Consider the following 27,173-nt stretch of genomic DNA (forward strand, 5'->3'; position numbering starts at 1 on the left):
TGGTTGTGGGTTGATGACGGACAACATAAGTGATGTGACGATAGAGGAGGGATAGTTTGGATATCTTTTGTATTAACAATATTTGAAAAAAACCAAAGGGTATAATTTGAAAAAAAACCCAAAATATAAGTATTTTTTAGAAAAATAATCTTATATATATTTTTTATTTATTATTGTTATTATTATATATAATATATATTTATAATATATATTTTTAAATAATTCCATATAAAACCTATAGTTTGACCGTTTGATCCACGGGTCCAAATCAAGCATGGATAACGAACTTTGATTGAATGGCTCGATTTTAGCTTAACAACCATCCCTAGGCCATGCGTTCCCACAAAGAGCCGTAATAAATCTAATATCAGTCTTTTTGGTGTCGGGCTACAAAATATGGGCATATTTGGATCAAACCGGCCCAACCCATCAACAGCCTATATTGACGCCCCCCTCGATCACCACCGTCCGTGGGAATCGTACCACAAGGAGCCGTCGGCGTTCTGCTGCTCCGTTCGGGACTCCTGTCCCTCTTCCGCTCGATCGGATTTAAGAACGAAGGGGATGAGATCCTTCCATCCAGGCGCCTCCAAAGCCCCCATGAAATTTAGAATGCGAGTTCCCTCTCGATTTCCTCATTTTATTTCTTTTCTTTGATTGTCGTTTTTTTCACTTTTTATTTTTATTTTCCTTTCATTCCTTTGATTTCTAGTTGGTTGAGGTCGGTTTGTTATCTATTCTCGATTTTTAAGAGGAATTCCTTCTATTTGTGTTAATTTTTAGATTGTGTTGTGCTTGTGGGCTTCTTTTTTCCCTTGTTGTTCGTCGCTTGTATTCACTCACTCGTGAGATGTGTTTGTTTCTGATTGCTGTTGGCAGGCCAACGGCGGAGAATTTCGTGCCCATTCGCTTGGATTTGGATATCGATGGTCAGCGCTTCAAAGATGCCTTCACTTGGAATCCTAATGGTATTTTTGCTTCTTTTCTCATTACGATCTGCCCTGAATATTCATCTATAATTTGCTTGATGTGTGCGTGATATATATCATCTGTATCTATTATTAATTGGATAATCCAACTCTAATTCATGTGTTATTATTTCGGTTTGGGTGCAGTGAAATATTTAAGTATTTGTTATCTAGAACTGCTGAGACCTTATTGACTCAGTGACCAACTTCGTAGTAACTTCTTCAATATTGTGCAATTCTTAAGAGTATACCTCATAATAACCTGTTAATTCTGTTTTTATTCAAACAAAAAAATTTCTATGACACGTCTTAAAATTTCTCAACTTTTTTTGTTACAAAAAGTTTCTATTTGATGTGTGCTTTATAGGGCACAATTATTTTGTAATTTCTTTGGTAATCTGCTACATTGTAGTTTTGAAGTTGTCAATGGGCTCCACTATAGACCAATGATTTAAAAAGGTGCTTGGGCGTTTATTTAGGCGCTCGGGTGAGGCGAGGCCTGAGCGCCTCGTTTAAGGGCCAGGTAGTGTGCTTTAAAGAGGCGTCGCTTGGGCACTTTGGGTGAGCGCCCTGGTCATATAAGGTGACCGAACCAGACTTTTAAGACTGGTTCGGTTAAATTTGCGTTCGTTGGTTCGATTGAACCAACTAACGCACGCGGTTATATCAACGTGCGACCCCGACTCTAAACCCTACGTACGCTTCTCTCACTATTTCCACCGTCGAAGGTTTTTCCCTCTGCGTTCACCGCCAACGATTTCTCCCTCTGCCTCCACCGTCGATAGTTTCTCTCGTTGCCTCTGAGTCTTCCTTTGTCGCCGACTGAGTCTCCTTAGCTTCCGTTGCTGTCTGCAGCCACTGTTGTTGTCCATTGCTTGTTGCTGTTCACGACATGACTCCGCTACTGTTGTCCGCTGCCTCCTACTACCCGTGACTCCGCAGCTTCTGCTGTTGCCTGTTGCCTTCTATTTTTTACGACTCTACTGCCTCCTACTGTCTGCAACTCAGCTTCTCACGGTGACTTCTCACTATCGGTTTCTACTCTTCCCTACTATTGTTAATAGTATGTTAACAGTAGATTATTAATTACTATCAAAATAATTTTTATTTATTAGATTACTAATATACTATTTAGATTTTAACACTACTAATCTTTATTTATTTAAAATTATTATTAGGGCTTCAGGATCAATGACAAGTGTATAAAGCAATTTAATAGATTCTTTAATGAATTCAAAAAAGGATCCTACACGGAAATATAATTATCTAAAGGATCCTAAAGATCCTAATGCAATTACTTGCATCTTTTATGATAAGACTATTAGAGGTGGTATTTTTCGTGCAATGCAGCATCTAATAGAAAATTTCAAGAATGCAGCAGCTTACAAGAAGTGTCCACCTGAGGTAAAAGAAGAGCTGCTAGCTTATATAAATAAAAAAAGATGCAAAAGAATGAATCTTATGGAATTTTACTAGAGGATAATGTTGAACATATTAGGGATGATGAAGAAGATTATTCTGAGAGTGTCAACCCAAGTGGGAAAAATGTACACGATAGAAAAGGAAAAGAAGTTATGGTTACTAAGAAGGGTAAAAAGGGTGCGGACCTATATGTGTATCAAGGATCATAGAAGTAATAAGGGCAAATAAGAGGCTTAAAATTAAGACAAACAAATATAAGTGATGCTTGCGATAAAGAAATAAGGAGAAGAACAATTTAGCACATTGCTTGTTTCTTCTATCAGGTTGGCCTTCCCATTTGTACAACTCATTTAGATAGTTTTAAGGAGATGATTGAAGTTATTGGAAGATATTGTATGAGATTAAAACCTCTAAATTATTATGAGATGTGAGTTCCATTGTTAAAAAAAAGAGTTGGATTATACAAATGACCACAAAGAATCATGGGTAAAACGTGGTCGCTCTATTATGTCAGATGCTTGGACCGATAGGAAATACAAGAGTATAATTAATTTTATGGTTAATTATTCTTTAGGAACCATGTTTGTGAAGTCAATAGATGTATCATCTTTGGTAAAATTTAAAGAAAAAATATATGATTTGCTTGACAAGTTCATGGAAGAAATTGGTAAACAAAATGTCGTCCAAGTTATAACCGATAATAGAAGCAACTATGTATTAGCTGGTAAGATTCATCTTTTGAATTTTTTTATTATTTTGTCTGTAATTAAATGGAAAATGTATTAAACTCCTAAGTCTTATCATTTTTGTTATCCTTTGTAGCAGGTAAATTAATTGAAAAAAAAAAAAATTTATATTTGGACTCCATGTGTAGCACATTATATTGATTTAATGTTGGAGGATATTGGAAAGATCTCTGAAATAAAAAAAACTTTAGAAAGGGTAATATTTATTGTTGGATTTCTTTATAATCATTCTGGGGCTTTGAATATAATGAGAGGATTCACAAGCAGCAAGGAATTGGTGAGATATAATGTCACCCGATTTGTTACTTCCTTCTTAACATTACGGAGCGTGCATCGTCAAAAATATAACTTAAGAAACATGTTTACCTCAAAGAAATGGGTGACAAGCAAATGAGTAAAAGAAGCGAAAGGTAGGAGGGCTAGTGATATCATTTTAATGCTGTCCTTTTGGAATCTTATAGTTTATATATTAAAGGTAATGAGTCCTCTTGTTCGAGTTCTTCGGTTGGCGGATAATAAAAATAAGCTTGCAATGAGATATATTTATGAGGCTATGGATAGAGCAAAGGAGATGATTCAAAAGTATCTTAATAAAAAAAGAACATAAGAAAATATTTACAATCATTGACGAAAGATGGAATTGTCAGCTTCATCGTCCCTTACATACATTAGGATATTATTTGAACCCAAAATTTTTTTATAAGATCACATCCATTGGGTTTGATGGAGAATTTCTGAATGAGTTATATCAGTGCATTGTAAGATTGGTTCCAAGCCTTGAGGTGCAAGATAAGATTATTCATGAATTATCTTTTTATAAGAATGTTGATGGCCTTTTTGAAATTTCAATGGCAGTTCGATCTAGGACAACTACATCCTCAGGTATTAATAATTTGATATAATTAATTTTATCTATAGTATGTTATTATGTTATTGCTAATAATAAAATAAATTTTGCAGTTGAATGGTGAAGTCTATTTGGAAATTCCACCTTGAACTTACAACAATTTGCTATCAAAATATTTAGTTTGACATGCAGTGCTACGGGTTATGAGCGAAACTAAAGTGTCTGAGCAAGTAAGGATCACAAAATATTTTAATTTATTTTTAATAGATATATTAATATATTTTCAAATTATAATGTATAGTCAAGTATAATCAAGTATAAAGTATAATCATGATTTTATTTATATAAAGAATAATCATCAACGATTACATGATCTTGCTTATATAAAGTATAATCAAGCTTTGAAAGCTCATCATGATTTGCGAAATAGAATTGATCCAATCTTATTACAAGACATTGATGATTCAAATGAGTGGTTGGTGGGAGAAATGGGTGTGAACTTGCAAGATGCCGAAGACAAGTTTGCATTTGAAGATGATAACTTGGCATAGGGAGATGTGGCAAGAGCTTCAGGTGCTGGAGAATTACAAACATATACAAGACAAATGACGAAGAGAAAAATGAGTGCAACAGCATTAAGCTCGGCTCTTGTTATTGTTGAAGAGAATGAAACATATTTTGATGAAGAAGGACCAAAGGAAGAGAATGAATTCAATGAGGATGAATTGTTTGAAAATGACGACGATGTTAATTATGATGATAAATGACTTTGATGTTAAACTTTATTGTTTTGAATTTTGAGTCTTTTGACATTTTTACTATTAGGAGATGGATAATGTGATTTGGTACTTGAGATCTTTTTAATTTAATGTCATATTTTTATTTAAATAATCATATTTATTAATTATATTATATATATATATATATTTTTTTATATTTTAATATTTTTAGATCGCCTCGCTTCGCTCGGGCGAGCGTCTATGGCGTTTTGAGACCTTGGTGCCTAGCACTTTTTAAATCACTGCTATAGACCTGATGCTTCTTTATCACTGTGCAGGTAAAGTGTTAATGCAAAAACAACCGTAGAAAAAGAATATTTGAAGAGATCTTTCATAGGATATGATCAATTATATGACATCTTTTTTATTGATGACATCCCTAGTTCTTTAAGATTAAGGGGTTAAGGACTTTTTTAATCATTCCCCTATTTTTTTCTTTATTTCGTTGTCTATGTCTAATGTATGTAGATGACGAACGTTGCAAGAACAGTGCCAATTTGGCTAAATTTGGTGGTTATAGTCAATAGCAATTACATTGCCTCTTCTTTTTCAAGGTTATGGTCCTAGGCTTTGTTTCTTCCTTTTGCTTTTCCTCTATCTTGTATTCACTCTCGTCCTCTTCTGTTGCTTTTGCTCCTTCTGCTCTCTTATTTTCTTCTTTTAAGGCTGTGGAATTGGCTTGAACCGGCCAAAATTGGCCAGCTTCTGTTGAGTTTGAACGGTTCTATTTTATTCTGGTTAAACTTTAGCTATTAGGATGAGAAATTAGGATGACCTAGAATATATTGGAATATGCAATATAGACTGCCTCATGTCTTGCTTTCTCTTTTTGTATGTAATACATAGTATTATCATATTGATATTTGTTTATCATTCACTTACAATTGTATAATCAAAACACACAACTTACAATCTGTTTTTTACTTTGGTCAAAGCATTTCAGTTTCAGTTGAATGTCAGTTGAGTAAATCCATGGGTTTTGGAGACCTTTACTTTTTACTCCTATATAAGGTAGTCTAGGGAACCTTTAACATATATTTAAACCAAGGCCTGCCATATCGAATCGTACCGCCCGGTACGGGCGGTACGTACCGATCCGACAGGCTATCGGTATGCGGACCGCCCGCTAACGAGCAGTACGCCCAAAAAACCCTGTATCGGACGATACGGGGTAATATTGGGCGGTAACGGTTGAAATTTTGACCGTTACCGCCTGGTACCACTTGGTAACGGTTGATTTCGACTGTTACCGCACTGTAGCAGTGCTACAGTGCTCCAACGGTCAATTTGACCGTTCGAGCCCTTTCGCCTCCTATTTAAACCATTCTTCTCTCCCCTATTTCATTATACTCTCTTAAACTCTCTCTCAAACTTTTTTTTTCTCTCCTAAACTCTATAAAACAACGATTTGTGAATTCAATCGAGGCTAATTTGAGAAGATTAAGAGGAAGGGGAAGGCAGTAGCATCAGTTGCATCGTTGGAAAGAATCGAGTCGGGTGACGAGACACCTTCACAATCACATTCTCTTTCTCGCTCGGTCTAGAGACATGACAGCAACACGGACAGCAGTGCCTCGACAGATGATGGCGGTGATGCCAGGCAGTCGTTGGTCTCCTCTACACAACTTGAGAGTGGTGAATGGACTGAGGAGCAATATTTTACACATGCCACTCAAGATTCAGATCATAGAACTCGACAAGGTACTGGCCAAGTTTATGCGCGGAAGGGGAAGGGGAAGGGGAAGGCAGTGGATGAATATGAACAAATGCGACAGAGCATACATGATATAGACACAGAAAGAGGCTCATCGTATTCACAACCATCGTATTATGGAGAATCATACGGGCAACAACAGTATGGTGATAGTTGGTCATCCTTCTCTAAGCAACAGCATGATACAGAACAGCACTAATATATGTATCAAGAGCTGTCTCGGACAAATATGATTCATGACGATCAATCTACGATCAGCACCACATTGATGCATCAATGGTATACAGTGTATCAATACACTATGTCATGGGATCAATTTCATGATTGGGTCCAACAAACGTATCATATTGATATGTATCGGATCGAGGACCTCGATCCACCATCCGTGGAGGCTCGTCGTTCGTTTTGGTGGTAAAATCAACAATCAGGTATATCTAGATATGTGATTATTTAATTCATTTGAATTTTAGAGTTTATATTGTAACAAAATAGTCTAACAATTCAACTGATTTTTCTATAGATATTTCAATCTATAACGAGCTGAAATACGAACCTCGAACAAGACTACCTCAAAGTTCGAAAAAGATATGTGATACTATTCTTACCTAATTTACATTGATTTTGCTAAACTTGTACTATTACTATATTTATTCGTAACTTGAAAACCCTATCCTAACTTTTTTTTTAATTTTTAGGTATTTTCGGAGGGTTAAATCGGTGAAATCAGGTGTACCACTCGGTACACCGTACCGTACCATACCGAGCCCTGGTTGAAACACCGGTATGGTACGGTACGGCGAACCTTGATTTAAACCATGTAAGAGTATAGGACTTATTACATTGCTATTTCTGCTGTCTGAATTGTTCATCCACTCAATTATAAGAAAGTCCTCTGAATTACTTCTGTATTCGCTAAGGAATTTTTCTTTGAACTAGGTCAACTGCTTTAGCTGATGATGGCTTATGATCAGTTATAGCATTGTGTTGTACATGCTTGTGTGTGTTGAAAATAGACCACTTTCAGTTTCTACTAATAAGTAGACATGAAGTCATAATTAACATTGCAGTGATGGATTCGTTCTTTACCAAGTATCATCTACTTATCTGCTTACCAACTTTGAAATTGTGCATGAGTTATATGTAGTTGTATTTACTCATTCCTTTTCGGTTTTACACTTCAAGATCCTGACTCGGAAGTGAACAATTTTGCTAAAAGGACAGTGAAGGATCTCAAACTACCTCCAACATTTGTTACCCAGATTGCTCAATCCATTCAAGTAAGTAACTTTATTGTAAATTATTTACTTGGTTTTGACCTTGTCTTCAATTGCATAAGAAATAGGTGGTGAATTTCTTTTCTCAGGAAATAGGTTGCAACATAAACTGCAGACACAGGATAGAAAAGATCATTTACCCCTCAGAATGTATTTCTTAGTTTATCTCTCTGTTTTCTCTGTTTGACTAGTATCCTGACTATTTTTATTCAACTTCTTCACTTAATCACCCCAGAGCTTATCAAGCTTGGCACACGAGATAGAAAATATCATTTATCCCTTAGAAATAGGAAATTTTTCTTGGTTTCTTTTTCTCTCTATTGTTCTTATTGTTTGACTAGTATCTTGATTATTTTTATTGAACTTCTTCACTTTAATCACTCCAGAGCTTATCATTTAGTTTCCTTCAATTTATTTGCAACACTGCATATTGATATAGGACAATTTAAATGGTGATAAGCTTAGGGGTCTTGTTGCAAAAGAGCTGGTGATAAGAGGAAAAGAAAAAAAGTGACAAAGCAAGGGGGGAACAACAAAGCACATTAGGAGAGAAACATTGTTTCACCCTCTTGATTTGTTTGACTTGATTGTGAAGTTGATCACAAGTTTACATTTTAGGGTAACTCTAACAATGTTACACTTTCTGCTATTTAGGATTTTAGAAATTTTAGGAATGGTGGAAGTTAGACGGTAGTCTATTTAGAAGAGAGGAGACAAAGATAAAAATAGAATACTTTTGGACTTGCTCCAAGCCCTTCCAATTGACATCGATGTGAAGATTATACGTTTGCGCTACTCACACGTGTGAAAAGAAACTCTTACATTCATTCAACAACTTAAGATCCCATTACAATCTCTTTGCACTTTTTTATAGGTTTCAAGTACAAGAAAAAAATAATAAAATTCGATCACACAAAGCTAATCAAGCATTTATCTTTTCCTTCTTTCGAAAAGATAAATTTTTAGATTCATCTTGATAAGTAACTTTTTCTTTTATTTAAAATATATGATTGATAACAGTGATTCAAAAGACGCTAAGAGCTAAAAGACACCAAGGTCCCAAAATGCTAGAGACACTTGGCGCTAACCCAAGCGAAGCGAGATACTTTGAAATATTAAAATTTTAAAAAAATAATATAATTGATAAATATGATTATATAAATAAAAATATGATATTAAATCAAAAAGATCTAAAGTACCAAGTCACATTATCCATATTCTAATAACAAAAATGTCAAGAGGCTCAAAACAATAAAGTTTTATATCAAATTCAATTATCATCATAATCAACATCGTCATATTCAAACATATCATCTTTCTCTTCCTCTCATCCATCTTCATCAAAATAGGTTTCCTCCTCTTCGACAATGGCAAGGGATGAATTTGAGGCTTTTGCACTTATTTTTACCTTTGTCATTTGTCTTGTATATGTTTGTGATTCTCCAACACCTAAGGCTCTTATCACATCTCTCTATGTGAAGCTGTCATCTTCAAATACAAGCTCATCTTCGGCATCTTGTAAGTTCGCACTTATTTCCCCCACCAACCACTTGTTTGAATCATTAATGTCTTGTAGTGAGATTGGATCAATATTTTTTCGCAAATAATGATGAGTCTTCAATGCTTGATTATATTTTATACAAACTAGATCATGTAATCGTTGATGTTCTAACCAATTTCTTCTTTTTATGTGAATTTATTATGCCATATAATTTAAAAATATATTAATACATCTACCTAAAAAAGAATAGGTATATTGAAACAAAAAAATTCTGTGATCCGTACATGCTCAAAGATATTTTAGTTTCGCTCACAACCCGTAGCACTTTTAGTCAAACTAAGAATTTTGATAGGCAATTGCTATAAGTTCAAGGTAAAATTTCCAAATAGACTCCACTATTTAGCTGTAAAATTTACTTTATTATTAACAATAGCATACTATACATGAAATTAATTATATAAATTTTTAAATATTTAAGGATGTAGTTGTTATAGATCAAACTGCCATTGAAATTCTAAAACGACCATTAGCTTTCTTATATAAAGATAAGTCACATATGATCTTATCTTGCATCTCAAGGCTTGGAACTAATCTTGCAATGCACTTATATAACCCATTTATAACTTCTGTATCAAACTCAATGGAGGTATTCTTATAAAAGAATTCTGGGTTCAAATAATATCTTATTACATGTAATGAACGATGAAGTTGACAATTTCATCTTTCGTTAATGATTGCAAATATCATCTCCTTTGCTCTATTCATAGTCTTATAAATATATCTCATTGCAGCCTTCGTTTCATTGTTTGTCAATAGAAGGACTTGAACAAGAGGGTCTATTACCTTTAATGTATAAACTACAAGATTTCAAAATGACGACATTAAGATGATATCACTGGCCCTCTTGTCTTTCGCTTCTTTTACTCATTTGTTTATCACCTATTTCTCTAAGGTAAACATGTTTCTCAAGTTATATTTTTTATGATCCATGCTTTATAATATCAAGAAAGAAGGAAGTTGCAAATTGAGTGATACCATATCTCACTAATTCCTTATTGCCTATAAATTCTCTCATCATATTTAGAGTTCTAATATGATTATAGAGAAATCCAACAATAAAAATTGCTCTTTTGAAAGTCTTCTTGATGCCAGGAATCTTTTCAATATCTTCCAACATTAAATCAATACAATATGCAACACATGGAGTCCAATATAAGTGTTGTCTTTTTTTGCTTCAAAGTAATTTATTTAAGACAAAGGAAAACGAAATTGATAAGACTTAGGTGACACGGGAATGCCTAATTTACTATAATCAGCTCGTGTAAATTTTGCTGATCCTATGGTATTATCTATAACCCACAATGCTTGTCCTATAGTCTTTAATCCAGACCTCTCAAATGCGATAGCTCATAAGCCAAATGAGTTGCAAGCCCATTTTCTAAACCTACAAATGGCCTAACATGATTGAATAACCCAAATTGATTACCAAAGAGTTAAGGGGCATGCCTTTATAAGTTGAAAAAGCTCAGAGTCTTAACTTTCCAATTGGTGGGTAGATTCGAAGGTAGAGTTAATATAACTTTTCTTCATGACTAAGGAATGCATTAAAGGACTTAGTTATCAACTGCAAAGCAATTCCTGATGCATGGAGAGTTGTTTTATACACTAGTATTTATTTTGGTGTTTTCGAGTTAGAAACAGTTCAGAATCTGATTGTATTTGTAGAAACTTTTGGAGTTCTCTCTTTTAACTATGCATCTCTTTGGTTTACTATAGAGTGGTGGGTTTTGTCTCTATATCTCTTGGATATTTTCTTGAGTGATGAGTCTTTTTTTTAAGTTCTGTATCCTTGTTAAATTATCCTTAGGGTGGTGAGTTTTTATATCCCTTAAGATTTTAAACTTGGTGAATCAATTTCTCTCCTCTCCAAAAGTGTTTTTAGCAAATACATCTATCAGTCTTTCAAATTCCATTCCTCCTTATCCTGGTATTAGTTTGGTATCAGAGCTAAAGGCTAGAGATCATGGCAAGACGGAATGAAAAATATGTAATTGGTGAAGGTAGTGGCCATAAAGATGACGTTGAGTCCTTAAGGTTGCAGTTACAGAGATTACTATGTAGTATACAAGAAAAGAATGAAATTATTAAAGAACTTTGGAGAAAAAGCAACCAACATGAAAATGATGCCCAAGAGTTTGGTTCTGATGATGATACACCTCCTCACCCAAGGGAGTTGGGAAGATATCGAGCAAGGTATAGAGACCAAGACGAGTAGTAGAACAAATACAACCTAAATTTGGATATTTCGGAGTTTGAAGGTAAAATCAATATTGACGACTTTATTGATTGGCTTAATACGGTGGAAAGAATGTTTGAGTTTCATGAACCACTAGAATAAAAGAACGTAAAGCTTGTGGCACTTAAACTCAGAAGGAATGCATCTTTTTGATGGGAAAATCTAAAAAAGTAAAGGGAATATGAGGGGAAGAGTAAGATCGTGACATGGGAAAAAATGAAAAGGGAGTTGAAGAGGAAATACTTGCCTGACAACTATAAGCAAGAGATCTTTCTCAAAATTTATGATTTCAAGCAAAAAGATCTTAGAGTAGAGGAGTACACAGTAGAGTTCGATAATCTCATGTTAAAAGGAGAGCTTGTGGAACTAGAGGAGCAAACCATTGTAAGATACTTAGGAGGTATGAAGTATGAGATTGTTAAAGTGGTTCAACTCTAGCCATATTGGTTTTTAAATGATGTAAGCAAGTTATCTTTAAAAGTTGAGAAGCAATAGAAGTTCGAAAAGAGTTCTCGGTATGGGTCAAAAGAATGTTATTTGAGAGGAGGAAATTCCAAGCCTATTCTCCAAAGCAAGATGGTGTCAAAGGTGCAAGACAAGGGTGAAGGATCTGCTGGCAGCAAACAAACACTTACTTCTTCTACACCAAGTAGCTAAAAATATTTCAAATGTCATGGTTTTGGGTATATTACTTCAGATTGTCCAAATTGAAGGATTATTACTTTGGTTGAAAATCATAGTGGTGAAGAAGAAGAAGCCAACGATGAACCATAATTTGATGATGATGAGGAAGAGGTTACTTATACTGGTCATGGTTTGTCTATTGTGGTACAATATAGCTTAAATGTCTTATGTGGCTGAGGATAAAAGTTAGGTGAGAAAGAACGTATTTTACACCAAATGCACTTCTCATGGCAAGGTGTGCTTGGTGATCATTGATAGTGGCAGCTTTGAGAATGTGGTGTCTTTAGAGATAGTGCGGAAGCTAAAGTTAGACAATCTCTCATCCACATCCTTACCAATTATGCTGGCTGCAAAAGGGGTATAACATTAAGGTAACTAAAAGATGTTTAGTTTAGTTTAGTTTTCTATTAACAAGCATTATAAAGATGAAGTATGGTGTGATGTTGCTTCTATGGATGCTTGTCATTTATTGTTGGGTAGATCTTAGTATTAAGATAAGAGGGTGTTGTATGATGGCTATAAACATACTTATTCTTTTAAGGTGAATGAAATAAAGATTGTTTTAGCTCCATTACAACCTTTTGAAACCAGTCCACCAAAGAAGGAAGTTAGTGCTCTGACCTATGGTGAATGCAAGGGTGTACTAGAAACGGGTGGTGATGTTTTGGCTCTAGTAGTAGTAGAGGAGAATGAACAACATAAGGAGTCACCAGCAATCATGAAACCAATCCTGGAGGAGTTTCAAGATATTATACCGGAGGAGATTCCACATGGTTATCCACCTTTGAGAGACATCCAACATCACATGCATCTTATTCTAAGGGTTGTGCTACCTAATAAAGTAGCCTATAGAATGAGCCCCAAAGAGCATAAAGAACTTCAAAGGCAAGTGAATGAGTTGGTGGAAAAGGGGCTGATTCAGGAGAGCATGAGTCATTGTGCGATTCCAGCCTTGTGCTTAAGAAGGATGGTTCTTGGAGAATGTATGTGGACAGTCGCACAAAATCATAATTGATTATCGTTTTTCCATTTTAAGGTTAGATGATTTACTTGATCAATTGTGTGATATTTCTATTTTCTCTAAAATTGATTTGAGTGACTATCATCAAATTAGAATGAGGCTTAGAGATGAGTGGAAAACAATATTTAAAACTAGGGACGACTTATATGAAAGGTTGGTTATGCCATTTGGGCTATCTAATGCTCCTAGCACTTTCATGAGATTTATGAATCACATACTTAAGTCATGCATTGGTTCTTTTGTTGTGGTTTACTTTGATGACATATTGGTGTACAATAGGAGTGAGGAGGAGCATATAAATCATCTTAAAGAGATCTTTTTTATTTTGAGGCAGCAAAATCTGTATGCTAATTAGTAATTTCAATAGGCGCTCGGGCGAAGCGAGGCGATGCCCGAGCCCCTTGCTTTATTTCCAAGCGACGCACTTCAAAGAGTGCCGCCTGGGCGCTTGCTCGAGCCCAGGCGCTGGGTGCTTCAGGCAAGCGCCCAAGTTAAACAAAGCGACCGAACCAACGTTTTAGGCCTAGTTCGGTCTCCAGTGCTTTAGTTGGTTCAATCGAATCAACTAAAGCACTGATATCAGCCTTCCTCTTGCGACTTCCCCAACCCTAACCCTGCTCGCCGCTCCCGCTGCCGTTGCTCGTTGCTATCGTTGCCGCTGCCACTATCGCTGCTCGTCGCTCGCCACTCCCGCTGTCGTTGCTACTGCCACTGTTGTCGCTCACCGTTCCTGCTGTCGCTGTCGCTGCTCGCTACTACAGCTGCCACTGTCTTCGCTCGCCGCTCTCGCTGTCGTTGCTCGTTGCTGCCGATGCCACTATCGCCGTTCGCCGCTCCCGTTGCCGTTACCACTATCGCCGCTCGCCTCTCCCGCTGTCGCTGCCACTATCGCCGCTCACCTCTCCCACTGCCATTGCTCGTTGCTATCGCTACTACTACTACTACTACCGCTTTTCTCAATCATAAACCTCGGTCTTCCCTTACTCACACTCTTCTCTTTCGATAGTATACTATTAACAGTATACTGCTAACTGTATACTAGTAATAATATTTTTATTTATTAGATTAATAATATATTATTTTGATTTTAATACTGTTAATTTTTATTTATTTGAATTGTTAGGTTTCAGGATAAATAGCAAGTGTACAAAGCAACTCAATAGATTCTCCAATGGCATAAAAAAATGATCCTGCATGGAAGTATAATTATTTAAAGGATTTGAAAGATCCTAATGCAATGACTTACATGTTCCGCGATAATACTACTAGAGGTGGTATTTTTCATGCAAAATAACATCTAGTAGAATATTTTAAGAATGCAGCAGCTTACAAAAAGTGTCAACCTGAGGTAAAAGAAGAGTTGTTGAGTTATATGAATGACCGCAAAAGAATGAATCTTATGAGAATTTACCAGAAGATAATGTTGAACATCTCAGAGATGAAGAAGAAGATTATTCTATGAGTATTAACTCAAGTGGGAAAAAAGTATACGACAAAAAATGAAAAGAAGTTATGAGTACTAAGAAGGGTAAAAAAGGACTGATGGATCTATATATATTTCAAGGACCACAGAAGCAACAAGGGCAAGCAGGAGGCTTAAAATTTATACAAACAAATATAAGTGATGCTTGTGATAAAGAAATAAGAGGAAGAACAATTCAACACATTGCTCGCTTCTTCTATCAGGCTGGTCTTCCCCTTAGTACAACTTGTTTAGATAATTTTAAGGAAATGATTGAAGCTATTAAAAGATATGGTGCGGGATTAAAGCCTCCAAGTTGTTATGAGATGCGAGTTCCATTGTTGCAAAAATAGTTGAATTATACAAATGACTTACTAAAGGATCATAAGGAATCATAGGCAACACATGGTTGCTCTATTATGTCAGATGCTTGGACTAATAGGAGACGCAAAAGTATAATTAATTTTATGATTAACTGTTCTTTACGGAATATGTTTGTGAAGTCAATAGATGCTTAATCTTTTGTAAAATCTAGAGACAAGATATATGATTTACTTGACAAGTTCGTGGAAGAAATTGGAGAACAAAATATCGTTCAGATCATAACCGACAATGGAAGCAACTATGTATTAGCTGGTAATATTCATCTTTTGAATTTTTTAAAATTTTTAATTATTTTATCTTCAATTAAATGTGTTAAACTCTTAAGTCTTATCATTTTTGTTATCCTTTGTCTCAGGTAAATTACTTAAAACAAAAATACAACACTTATATTGGACTCAATGTGTAACACATTATATTGATTTAATGTTGGAGGATATTGGAAAGATCTCAAACATCAAAATAACCTTAGAAAGAGCAATTTTTGTTATTGGATTTTTTTATAATTATATTTGGGCTTTGAATATGATAAGAGAATTCACAGACAATAAAGAATTAATGAGATATGGTGTCACCCGATTTGCTACTTCATTCTTGACTTTACAGAGTGTGTATCATTAAAAACATAATTTGAGAAACATGTTTACTTCTGAGAAATGTGTGATAAGCAAATGAGCAAAATAAGCAAAAGGCAAGAGGGCTACTGATATCATCTTAATGCCATCCTTTTGGAATCATGTAGTTTATATATTAAAGGTAATGAACCCTCTTGTTCGAGTATTTCAGTTGTTGGATAATAAAAATAAGCCTACAATGAGATATATTTATGAGCCTTTTAATAGAGTAAAGGAGACAATTAAAATGTCTTTTAATAAAAATGAAGAAAAATATGAGAAAATTTTTACAATTATTGACGAAAGATGGAATTATCAACTTCATTGTCCTTTACATGCAGTAGGATATTATTTGAATCCTGAATTCTTTTACAAGATTAAATCTGTTGGGTTTGATGCAGAAATTTGGATAGGTTACATTAGTGTGTTCCAAGATTAGTTCCAAGCCTTGAGGTGCAAGATAAGGTTATTTATGAATTATCTTTATATAAAAATATTGAAGGTCTTTTTGGAATTCCAATAACAGTTCGATCCAGGACAACTACGTCTTCAGGTATTAATAATTTGATATAATTAATTTCATCTATAGTATGTTACTATGTTATTACTAATAATAACATAAATTTTACAGTTGAATGGTGGAGTCTATTTGGAAATTCCACCTTGAACTTATAGCAATTTGCTATCAAAGTACTTAGTTTGACATGTAGTGTTTCGGGTTGTGAGCGAAACTGGAGTGTCTTTGAGCATGTAAGGATCACTAAATATTTTTGTTTCAATTAATTAATTTATTTATATATATGTATTAATATATTTTTAAATTATATGACATGACAGATTCACTCGAAGAGAAGAAATCGGTTGGGACATCAACGATTACACGATCTTGTTTACATAAAGTATAATCAAGTTTTGAAGGCTCGTCATGATTTGCAAAATAGAATTGATCTAATTTCATTACAAGATATTGATGATTTAAATGAGTGGTTGGTGGGAGAAATAGGTGCCAACTTGCAAGATACTAAAGACGAGCTTGTGTTTGAAGATGATAGATTGACATGGGGAGATGTGGCAAGAGCTTCAAGTGTTGAAAAATTACAAACATATACAAGATAGATGATAAAGAGAAAAATGAGTGCAAAAGCATCAAGCTCGGCTTCTGTTATTGTTGAAGACATAGAGAATGAAACATATTTTGATGAAGAGGAAGGACAAGAGGAAGATGACGAATTCAATGAAGATGTTTTGTTTGAAAATGACGATAATATTGATTATGATGAATGACTTTGATGTAAAACTTTATTTTTTTGAATTTTGAGACTTTTTGTTAATGTGATATTGTGATTTTGTACCTTAGATTGTCTTAATTTAATAGCATATTTTTATTTAAATAATTATATTTATTAATTATATTATATATTTTTATATTTTAGCACCTCGCTTCACTCCGACGAGCGCCTAGTGCCTCGGGCGTTTTGGGACCTTGGCGCCTTTTAGCGCCTAGTACTTTTTAAATCACTAATGCTAATATGAAGTGTGATTTTTCCTAGTATTGTGTTTTTATAGTATGTTATTTCAAAAGATGGAATCACGATGGATCAAAGTAAGGTAGAGGTTATTCTTAATTGGCCAACACCAGCTTCATTGCATGATGTGAGGAGTTTCCATGGCTTAACTTTCTTTTACATAAGATTCATTAAGGGTTTCAGCTCTATTGTTGCTCCAATCACCGAATGCCTGAAATGTGATAAATTCAAGTGGACTAGTGAGGCCGATGATATTTTTGAGCTATTAAAAAGAAAGGTGACCGAAGCTCCTATCTTAGTTCTACCTAATTTTCATAAAATGTTTGAGGTTGAATGCGATGCCTTTAATGTGGGTATTAGTGTTGTTTTGAGTCAAGAAAGAAAGCCCATTGCCTTTTTTAATGAGAAGCTGAATGATATAAGAAGGAGATATTCTACCTATGATAAGGAGTTTTATACTATTTATAAAGCCTTATCTCATTAGAGTCAATATCTTTTTGCCAAGCCATTTGTCCTATATTCTGATCATAAGGCATTGAGGTTCATTAATCTCTAGCATAAGCTAAACAAGAGGCATGCAGCTTGGGTAGAGTTCTTGCAATCTTATAACTTTACTATCAAGCATAAATCTGGTGTTCAAAATGTAGTTGCTGATGTATTGAGTAGACAACATTCTTTATTATCAGCTATGGAAGTCAAAGTGGTTGGATTTGAAACATTCAAAGATCTCTACGAGAATGATATGGATTTAAACTAAATATGGCAGAATTGTAAATCGGGTTCTTTTCAACAATTTTCAATCTTTGATGATTTTTTTTTTCGAGCTAATGCTTTTTGTATTCCATCTTGTTCTTTGAGACAAGTAATTCTAACTGAAGTTCATGGTAGTGTTTTGGGAGGATATTTTAGTAGGGTTAAGATTGTAACTCTTGTTCAATTAAATTTCTATTGGCCTAAGATGTTCAGAGATGTGAAGAGACTTGTGAAGCAATGCCGAGTATGTAATTTGGCAAAAACAAGAAGTCAAAATTCTGGTTTGTACACTTGATTGTCAGTGCCTAGTGCTTCATGGGAGGATATGAGTCTTGACTTCGTTTTAGGACTACTAAGAACTCAAAGGAACAAAGATTCTATCATGGTTGTTGTTGGCAGATTCTCAAAGATTTCTCACTTTGTTCTCTTCTCAAATCAAATGATATATCTTATATTGTTGATTTGTACTTCAAGGAGATTGTGAGATTGCATGACATTCCAAGAACTATGGTGTATGATCGAGATTCAAAATTTCTTAGCCATTTTTGGAGAACTCTATGGAAGAAGCTGGGTACATCTTTGAATTTTAGTAGCTTTCATCATCCACAAATCGATGGGCAAACGTAGGTAACAAACAAAAGCTTGAGAAACTTAGAAGCTACGTTGGCAAGAACCACGATCAATGAGATTCATTCTTTTATAAATTGAGTTTGCCTATAATCGTCAATGCATCATAGCATTGATAAGATTCCTTTTGAGGTTGTTTATGGTGCTAATCCTATTGGTCCTTTGGACTTAGTTCCTCATTCAACAACTAAACAATTTAGTGAAGATGCTGATGAGAGAGCTAAACAGATAAAGAAGCTGCATGAGAGTATTAAGCAACTATTGAGAAGCAAAATGAGATGTACATGTGAGCTGCCAACAAACACATAAAGCATGTGAAGTTTAATGAGTGTGATTTGGTCTGGATTCATCTGAGGAAGGAGAGATTTCCACCAGGCAAATTTGGGAAATTAAAACCAAAGGCTGATGTCCATTCAAAGTGCTTAAGAGACATGACAAGAATGCTTATGAGATTGAGCTACTTGGAGATTATGGAGTGTCCCCAACATTCAATGTTGTTGATTTAAGTCCTTATCATGTTGATGGAACAAATGAAGACTTGAGGACAAGTCTCTTTCAATTAGGGGAGATTAACACGGGAGCACCTAATTTGCTACAATCAGCTCGTGTAAATCTTGCTGATCCTATGGTATTCTCTACAACCTACAATGCTTGACCCATAACCTTTAATTCAGACCTCTTAAGTATGATAGCCCATAAGCCAAATGAGTTGCAAGCCTATTTTCCAAAACTACTGATGGCCCAACTTGATTGAATAGCCCAAATTGATTACTAAAGAGTTAAGGGGCATGCCTTTATAAGTTGAAAAAGCTCAGACTCTTAACTTTCCAACTAGTGGGTAGATTCAAAGGGACAGTTGATTCAACTTTTCTTCATGACTAAGGAATGCATTAAAAATGCTTAGTTATCAACTGTAAAGTAATAAATTTCGTAGTTCCTTATGCATGGAGAGTTGTTTTATGCACTAGTATTTATTTTGGTTTTTTAGAGTTATAAATAGTTCAGAATCTGATTGTATTTGCAAAAACTCTTTGAGTTCTCTCTTTTAACTCTGTATCTATTTGGTTTACCATAGAGTGGTGGGTTTCATCTCTATATCTCTTGGATATTTCCTTGAGTGGTGAGTCTTTTTTTAAGTTTTGTATCCTTGTTTAAGTATCTTTAGGGTGGTGAGTTTCTGTATCCGTTTGTGATTTTAAATTTAGTGAATCCATTTCTCTCCTCTCCAAAAGTGTTTCCAACAAATACATCTATCAACCTTTCAAATTTCATTCCTCATTATCTCGGTATCATTACGAGTCATATAGTCTTCTATTCAAATTGGAGACATAAAGTAATTAAAAGATTAAAAAATTCAAAAGATAAATCTTACCGGTTAACATATATTTACTTTATTGTCGATTATAACTTTGATGACATTTTATTCATCAAATTCTTTCATAAACTTATCAAGCAACTCATATATCTTTTCTCTAAATTTTATAAAAGATGATGCATTTATTGACTTCACAAACATGATTCCCAAAGAAAATTAATTATACTCCTATGTCTCCTATCGATCCAAGCATTTGACAAAATAGAGTAACCATGCTCTACCGATAATTCTTTGTGATCCTTTAATAAGTCATTTATATAATCCAACTCTTTTTTTTATAATGAAACTTGCAATCATAATGACTTATACTCCTATGTCTCCTATCGATCTAAGTATTTGACAAAATAGAGTAACCATGCTCTGCCCATGATTCTTTGTGATCCTTTAATAAGTCATTTGTATAATCCAACTCTTTTTTTTATAATGAAACTTGCAATCATAATGACTTAGAGGTTTTAATCCCTTACCATATCTTTTAATAGCTTCAATCATCTTTGTAAAACTATCTAAACAGCAAGCACTAAGGGGAAGACTAGCTTGATAGAAGAAGCGAGCAATGTGCTAAATCGTTCTTCCCCTTATTTCCTTATCATAAGCATCACTTATATTTGTTTCTTAATTTTGCTCCTGCTTGCCCTTGTTGCTTCTGTGATCCTTGATACATATATTAGTCCATCGATCTCGTTTTACTATTTTTAACAACCATGGTTTCTTTTTCTTTTCTGTTATATACTCTTTTCCCACTTGAGTAGACACTTTTTGAATAATCTTCTCTATCATCATCTTTAATTTGTTCATTATCCTTAAGTAAAATCCCGTAAGATTCATTCCTTTGCATCTTTTTTTCATATATTTATGATAGCAACTCTTTTTTGACATTAGGTGGACACTTCTTGTATGTTGATGCATTCTTGAAGTTCCCTACTTGATGCTATTTTACACAGAAAAATACCACCTCTAGTAATCTTATCACAAAAAATGCAAGTAACTGCTTTGTGATCTTTAGGATCCTTTAGATAATTATATTTCTAAGCGGGATCGTTTCTTGAATTTTTTGATGAGTCTTCTGAAATATTTTGTACAGTTGCCATTAATCCTGAAACCCTAATAACAGTTCTAAACAAATAGAGATTAGTAGTGTTAAAATCTAAATAGGGACTATTATATGATAACAGTAGTTAACAATCTACTGTTAACAATAGATTATCTATAGTTAACAATAGTTAGAGGGGGAGAAAAGAATCGTTGATAGTGGAAAGTGAGGAAGGAGAGGGCAAGGGTGACGAAGGAACTTTCAGACGATGATGGTGGTGGCGGAGGAAGTTACGGACAACAGTAGTAGCAGTGGAGGAAGCTGCGGATGATAGTAGCGACGACGGCAAAAGCTGCGGACGGTGATGTTGTGGGCGGAGGAAGCTTCAAAGGTGTTCGTCTGTGGCGGAGGAAGCTATGGTCCTCTCCCTCGATGATGGAAGGAGCTGCACATGGAAGCAACGGTGGCGGACGGAACCGCGCACAAAAGCTAGGCCGTTGGACTCGTTCATCGACGATAGAGGAAACATCAGTCTTGTGCATCGACAGTGGAAGCAATGGCAAAGGAAGCGTCGACGGTGGAGGCAATAGCTGCTTTTGTAGGTTTGTGATTTAAAAAGGCGCTCGGGCGCTCGCCTAGGCGCTCGGGCGAGGCGAGGCGAGGCCCGAGCGCCTCGTTAATCTCCCAGGCGGCGCGCTTCAAACAGGCGCCGCTTGGGCGCTCGCCCGAGCCCAGGTGCTGGGCACTTCGGGCGAGCGCCTGGGTTAACCAAGGCGACCGAACCAGGATTTTAGGTCTGGTTCGGTCCTGGTTCGGTCTCTGATGGTTAGTTGGTTCAATCGAACCAACTAAAATCGATATAAGTGAGAACCCAACCCTAACCCTCGCCGCTGCCGCTCCCGATCCCGATCTCGCTGCTCACCGCTGTCACTGCTCGCAAACGCTGCCTCTGTCGCCGCTTGCGCCTCCCGTTGCTCGCCACTCCTGCTCCTGCTGCCGCTGCTCACCGCTGTCGCTGCTCACAAACGCTGCCTCTGTCGTCGCTCGCGCCTCCCGCTGCTCGCCGCTCCTGCTCCCGCTGCCGCTGCTCGCCGCTGTCGCTGCTCACAAACGCTGCCTCTGTCGTCGCTCGCGCCTCCCGCTGCTCGCCGCTCCTGCTCCCGCTCCCGCTGCTCGCCGTTGTCGCTGCCGCTGTCGCTGCTCGTGCCTCCCACTGCTCACCGCTCCTGCTCTCGCTCCCGTTGCTCGCTGCTGCCGCTGTCACCGCTGCCTCCTTACACTTCGCTGCCGCTGCCGCTTCCTCTTTTCTCAGTCAGCAGGCTCAGCACCCCCTTACACTTCCTTCTTCTCTTTCTGTTAACAGTATATAGTATACTGTTAACAGTATACTGTATACTGTTAATATTGTTAGGTTTATTTGAAATTATTAATTTTCAATACTGTTAATAGATTTTTTTAATTTAATAGCATATTTTAATTTAAAATTTTAAATAATTATATTTATTAATTATATTATATATTTTTATATTTTAGCGCCTCGGGCGTTTTTGGACCTTGGCGCCTTTTAGCGCCTAGCGCTTTTTAAATCACTGTTGTAGGTATAGTAATAGTATGTAGCTTAGTTGGTTTAATTGAACTAAACTAGCTATATTTCAACTGAACCAGACTTAATAGTCTAGTTCGGTTGCTTCGTTTGAACCGGGCGCTCGCTTGAGGCGCTTGGCGCCTAGGTTCAGGAGAGCGCCCAGGCGGCGCTTCACTGAAACGCGTCGCTTGGTCGAGGCCTAAGGTGCTTGGGCCTTACCTCGCCTCACTGGAGCAACTACATGAGCACCCGAGCACCTATTTAAACCCTTGATTGATAGTCTTCCATCTTTGCGGCTAGGTGAAACTTTCTTGTAGAGATGAAATATTTTATTAAAACAGATTTTGATTCATTTCATCTTTTTCTTTATTTATTTTCTTTTTCTTTTCCTTGATCAATCTAGAAAACAATTGGGGAAACATAAGAGATGTTGCCATGTGGCAACTTATAAGTTTTACAAAAGACCCCTCTAAATACTAAAAATAAAAAAAGCTAGTTTGAAATTAAAACATTTTAATTGAACCTGAAACTGATTTCATTACCGATCGAAAGGGATTTAAGTTAATCCTTCTTTTTCCATGCCTAATATCTTCCTAGGTTGCATAATCTACTTGATTTTGGGAAGAGCTTGTTTTTTTTTCTGCATAATGATCGTATTTTTATGGTAGCAAATTTTGAGAATATTAGATCTTACAACTAGCTAATTTCCTAGATCATGTCCTGATTTTATTGCCAAGGATAATGTTAATGATGCAGCATCTCATAATCCTCACCATTTATCAGATGTGCTAATATTTTTTTTGAACTTGTTGGTAACAGACACAATTAGCAGAGTTTCATTCATATGAAGGGCAAGAAATGCATATCAAGGAGAAAATTGTGCCGCTGAAGGTATGCTTACTGATAAATGTTCACAGATTTTAACTCTGAAGATAGGCTATTTGGGTATCTCAACCGCAATGATTTCACAGATTGACCTTCGTGTTAATAACACTGTAATAAGAGATCAATTCTTGTGGGTAAGTTTGACTTATGAAATTTTTGTGCTTTTAGAAGGTTGATATGTTGGTATTTTTTCAATATTGTTCTTGATGCATTTCTTCTGGTTTTAGGACATAAGCAATTTGGAAAGTGATCCTGAAGAATTTGCACGAACTTTTTGCAAGGACTTGGATATTGGAGATCCTGAAGTTGGAGTAAGTATACTATCTCTTTGACATCTAATTAATGTAATATGTATTTGGGATCTATCCTAATTATTCAAGACACAATGTCATACAAGCTTCTAAAAGACCAGTAAATTTGGAGCTTTTTGTGTTCTATTGCTAAAGAGTTTCCATTTTAAAGCTGTGAATTGATGCCATGGACTAGGTAAATTAGAAATGTTTGCATAATTTAAATTAGATTCTTGAATTTGTAAATGTTGGAACACATGTATATATATAAGTGCAGTTCATCAAGGAACAGACTGTATGCTTCTATATGTTTATATCTTTCTGTTTCTTAAAATGCAGTTCACATTTCTGCTGTGTAATTTAAGGATTTTTGACTGGTACAACCTAGTAAATGTTGACTAGTTTGTGGATCAATGTTTACAGCCAGCAATTGCAGTTTCCATAAGAGAGCAGCTTTATGAGGTTAGATATATGTCTTTGCTGTCTTTTTTTATACCAATTAATGTATAATGACTGTTATTTTTATGAGTTGTGTTGTTTTATGCTATCTGGATTTCTTATTTGCCAAGATAATCTACCTATTAGTTCTATGTTACCTGTTGCTAGTGTAGCTTTGCTGTGCATTTTTACTTAATTTGTATATGTCGACATTTCCCTTATTTCTAGACATTAAATTTTTGTAGATGCAAATTTCTCTTTGAAATATTACTCATAGAAGCTAGCCTAGATCAGCGGATTTAGGAGATTCATGCTGATCTAGCCTAGATCTATGTGGAACTAGCCAAAGTGACTTTTCTTGAAGTCATTTCTTGGGCTATTTCTTTGGCATCTACAACCATTGAAAGGTCTAGCCTAGGCTTTTTAAAAATCATGGTGGGGTTTCTTATGACATGATGTGGTCACTTTGCCACCTCGTATGCAGCAGCATGAACAACATTTTATTACTCCTTGAAATTATACATATATATATTCTGGAGTCAAGGGAAGCTTGGAATGATGTTCTTTGTAGAGTCTGTTTTTTGCATTGCTCTTGGTCTTGGAAAGTCTAGTTGACACTGGTTTGCATGGCTAAAAAAATATGCAAGTGGTTCATCTCCTTATACATAACTGAAGGGTTCACGTGATCACGTTAGGTTGGAGCCTTGTCTTATTGGAAATTCTACTTCATTTATACTGCATTCTCACTAAGACTCGCCTTCTGTCTTGAAGGTGGACGTTGAGTTTAGGAGATCCTGTGCCATGCCTGCATTAAATTACCTTGAAGATGTCTTTTATCATGAGAAGTTTGTACATTTAAATATAACTAGCACATGGAGTTTTCTCTATGTTGCTCCAAGTGCTGTACATACACAGGTTCTTAGCATGAAATGCATATATGATTCTTATGCCAAAATGTAATTGCTTTCTGTAATGATATATTTGTTACAAACATGCATTTTAGTCTACCACTCCAAGTTTGTATTAGTGTAAGCACGTTCACTTAGGCATCAATTTGCATATAATCAATCAAGATTTCTTTTCCTGCGATAATCTGTTACTAGAAAAATATTTTGCATATATTATTATAACATTTTTAGTGAATTATTGTTTGACAAACTGATTATACTCCTAAATATATTGTCGTTCAGATTGCAACTCAATCTATTTCTTCAGCCAGAGAAACCAGGGTTGGGAAGAAGGGTCGACGAGGAGCAGATATTGTTGCAAACAGGTTTTCTCCGATGTTCTTTTGTCATAGTTTCCTCTAGGATTCTATGGTTTGTGCGAAGTAGGTCTACCTGTTACCTGTCATGTATTACTTGAGATGTATTGTTGGGATAAAAAAAGACGTGGGAAGTATCAATTCTTTGTTTTTCTTTTTGTTGTTGTTAGCACTATGAAATGATTCTTTTATAGTTTTGTTTTTTGCAGTAAAGCAGGCAATACAGTGGACTTAGGAAAGTTATTTGGCAGTAAAGGAAGTGTCATCCGGTAAGATGATTCTTCAATGCTATCAAATTGCTCTATGATTAGACAAAGAGAAAGTCGTTTGGACTTTCTACATGTCCGGATTTTGTCAGTATTGCATTTCTCTTTCCTTGTAAGAAATTACCAAGATTGTCTTTTGATTCTATAATGATATCTATCTTGTGAAGGAAAAGGAAAGAATGGTATCTGTATGAGCCCATTGTTGATATTTTGTCAAATGAGGAAGTTGGGGCTCTTGATGCAAGGGAAGAACTAAATGCTCGGTATGTATCTTGTTCCTATGTAGCAGTGATCCAAAGAAGCATAGTATGGGCTTACAGTATAGGAGCATCATTTGTGTATACACACAATAATTACATTTCATTTCTTCAAAAGCTACCCATCATAAGAGAAGCTTTGTTGAGAAACCCAGGGAGTTCCGCGTAGTTTTAGTTGTTGTTTCTCGAAGACATGGGCCTCGATCTAAGGTTTTTCATTTGCATCGAAGGCAACATCGATGTTTAGGATGCCACTTGAAGAAGCTCCAAGCTTTATCAAGCAGGGCACATCATGGACAGAAAATATGATCTCATGTTATTAGTCTTTTGTTTCGCTCACAGTTATTATTTTATTCTTTACATGTCTATATCTTGCACAATGCAAAGGCACACCAGCGTGTGGCACTACCACTTGCAAATTCATTTGTCTATCTGAGAAGGACCCTAGTCCTCTATGATTTTCATGAATTCTAGGTTCCTGTTCTATTCGTTAATGATTGACATCCATCTTTCGAAACTTGTTTCTCCTGTTTTTTTTCCTTCCAGAGCTTCTCTTGCCTGTTTTAATTAGAAATGTGGGAATACCGACCACAAAGGTTGATCATTAATAACCAAATATTGATTACTAGTTTTTTTGACCTTTTGCATGCAAGTTTAAAGAGAAAGCTGGATGAAAAAGAAGAGAGCTTCCAGACACGCTATTCTCATGGCTGAATTGTGTCTACCCATGGTCGACCGAAGGGGACTGCTGACTGCTTGACCGAGGGAGGCTTGTGTAGCATCCTTGTATCTGCTAGAAACATTGTTCATTAGCCATTGAATCATAAACAAGTTTCTGCTGTCTCGATCATTTTCTTTGATGTAATCAAGAGTGTGCTTGCTGTGTCAATTGCATACTTGGATGTAAATATTACATGACACTTACCTTTAAAGTATCATGTTGATGCCCGTTCATATTAATAATACTCTCGGCTGATAATTGATGCAATGCATTCTGCTTGAAATGCGTAGGAAGATGGTCTTCAGTAGCGGCGTTAATTATCATCGAATGTCTGGACTGCAAGAAGGGAACCAACCACCAGCTACATTTTGATGATCCCTATTGACCCCAGCGTAACTTTTTGCTCGAGTATCTACAAGCATAGCATCGTGTAGTTCTTTGTCG

At 35.8% G+C, this 27,173-nt stretch overlaps 1 protein-coding gene across 5 annotated transcripts; it reads left to right on the forward strand.

Annotated features, from left to right (window-relative positions):
• The first annotated feature begins 456 nt into the window (after window positions 1-456).
• On the forward strand, window positions 457-26,962 carry LOC103974458 (chromatin structure-remodeling complex protein BSH). Of its 5 annotated transcripts, none has more exons than XM_009389296.3 (11): window positions 457-614; window positions 880-968; window positions 7,659-7,753; window positions 23,428-23,499; window positions 23,580-23,627; window positions 23,721-23,804; window positions 24,207-24,245; window positions 25,412-25,494; window positions 25,680-25,754; window positions 25,919-26,014; window positions 26,662-26,962. In XM_009389296.3, the coding sequence occupies exons 1-11, from the start codon at window positions 565-567 to the stop codon at window positions 26,720-26,722; spliced, it is 792 nt and encodes a 263-aa protein (XP_009387571.1). In that variant the 5' UTR covers window positions 457-564; the 3' UTR covers window positions 26,723-26,962. The 5 variants fall into 5 exon arrangements, with proteins under 5 accessions (XP_009387571.1, XP_064941766.1, XP_064941767.1 ...); XM_065085694.1 differs by having other exon boundaries at window positions 26,669-26,962; XM_065085695.1 differs by having other exon boundaries at window positions 25,695-25,754; window positions 26,669-26,962.
• Window positions 26,963-27,173: the final 211 nt, after the last annotated feature.

Source organism: Musa acuminata, chromosome BXJ1-10 (assembly GCF_036884655.1).
Source record: "Musa acuminata AAA Group cultivar baxijiao chromosome BXJ1-10, Cavendish_Baxijiao_AAA, whole genome shotgun sequence".
NCBI classification, from domain to species: domain Eukaryota; kingdom Viridiplantae; phylum Streptophyta; class Magnoliopsida; order Zingiberales; family Musaceae; genus Musa; species Musa acuminata.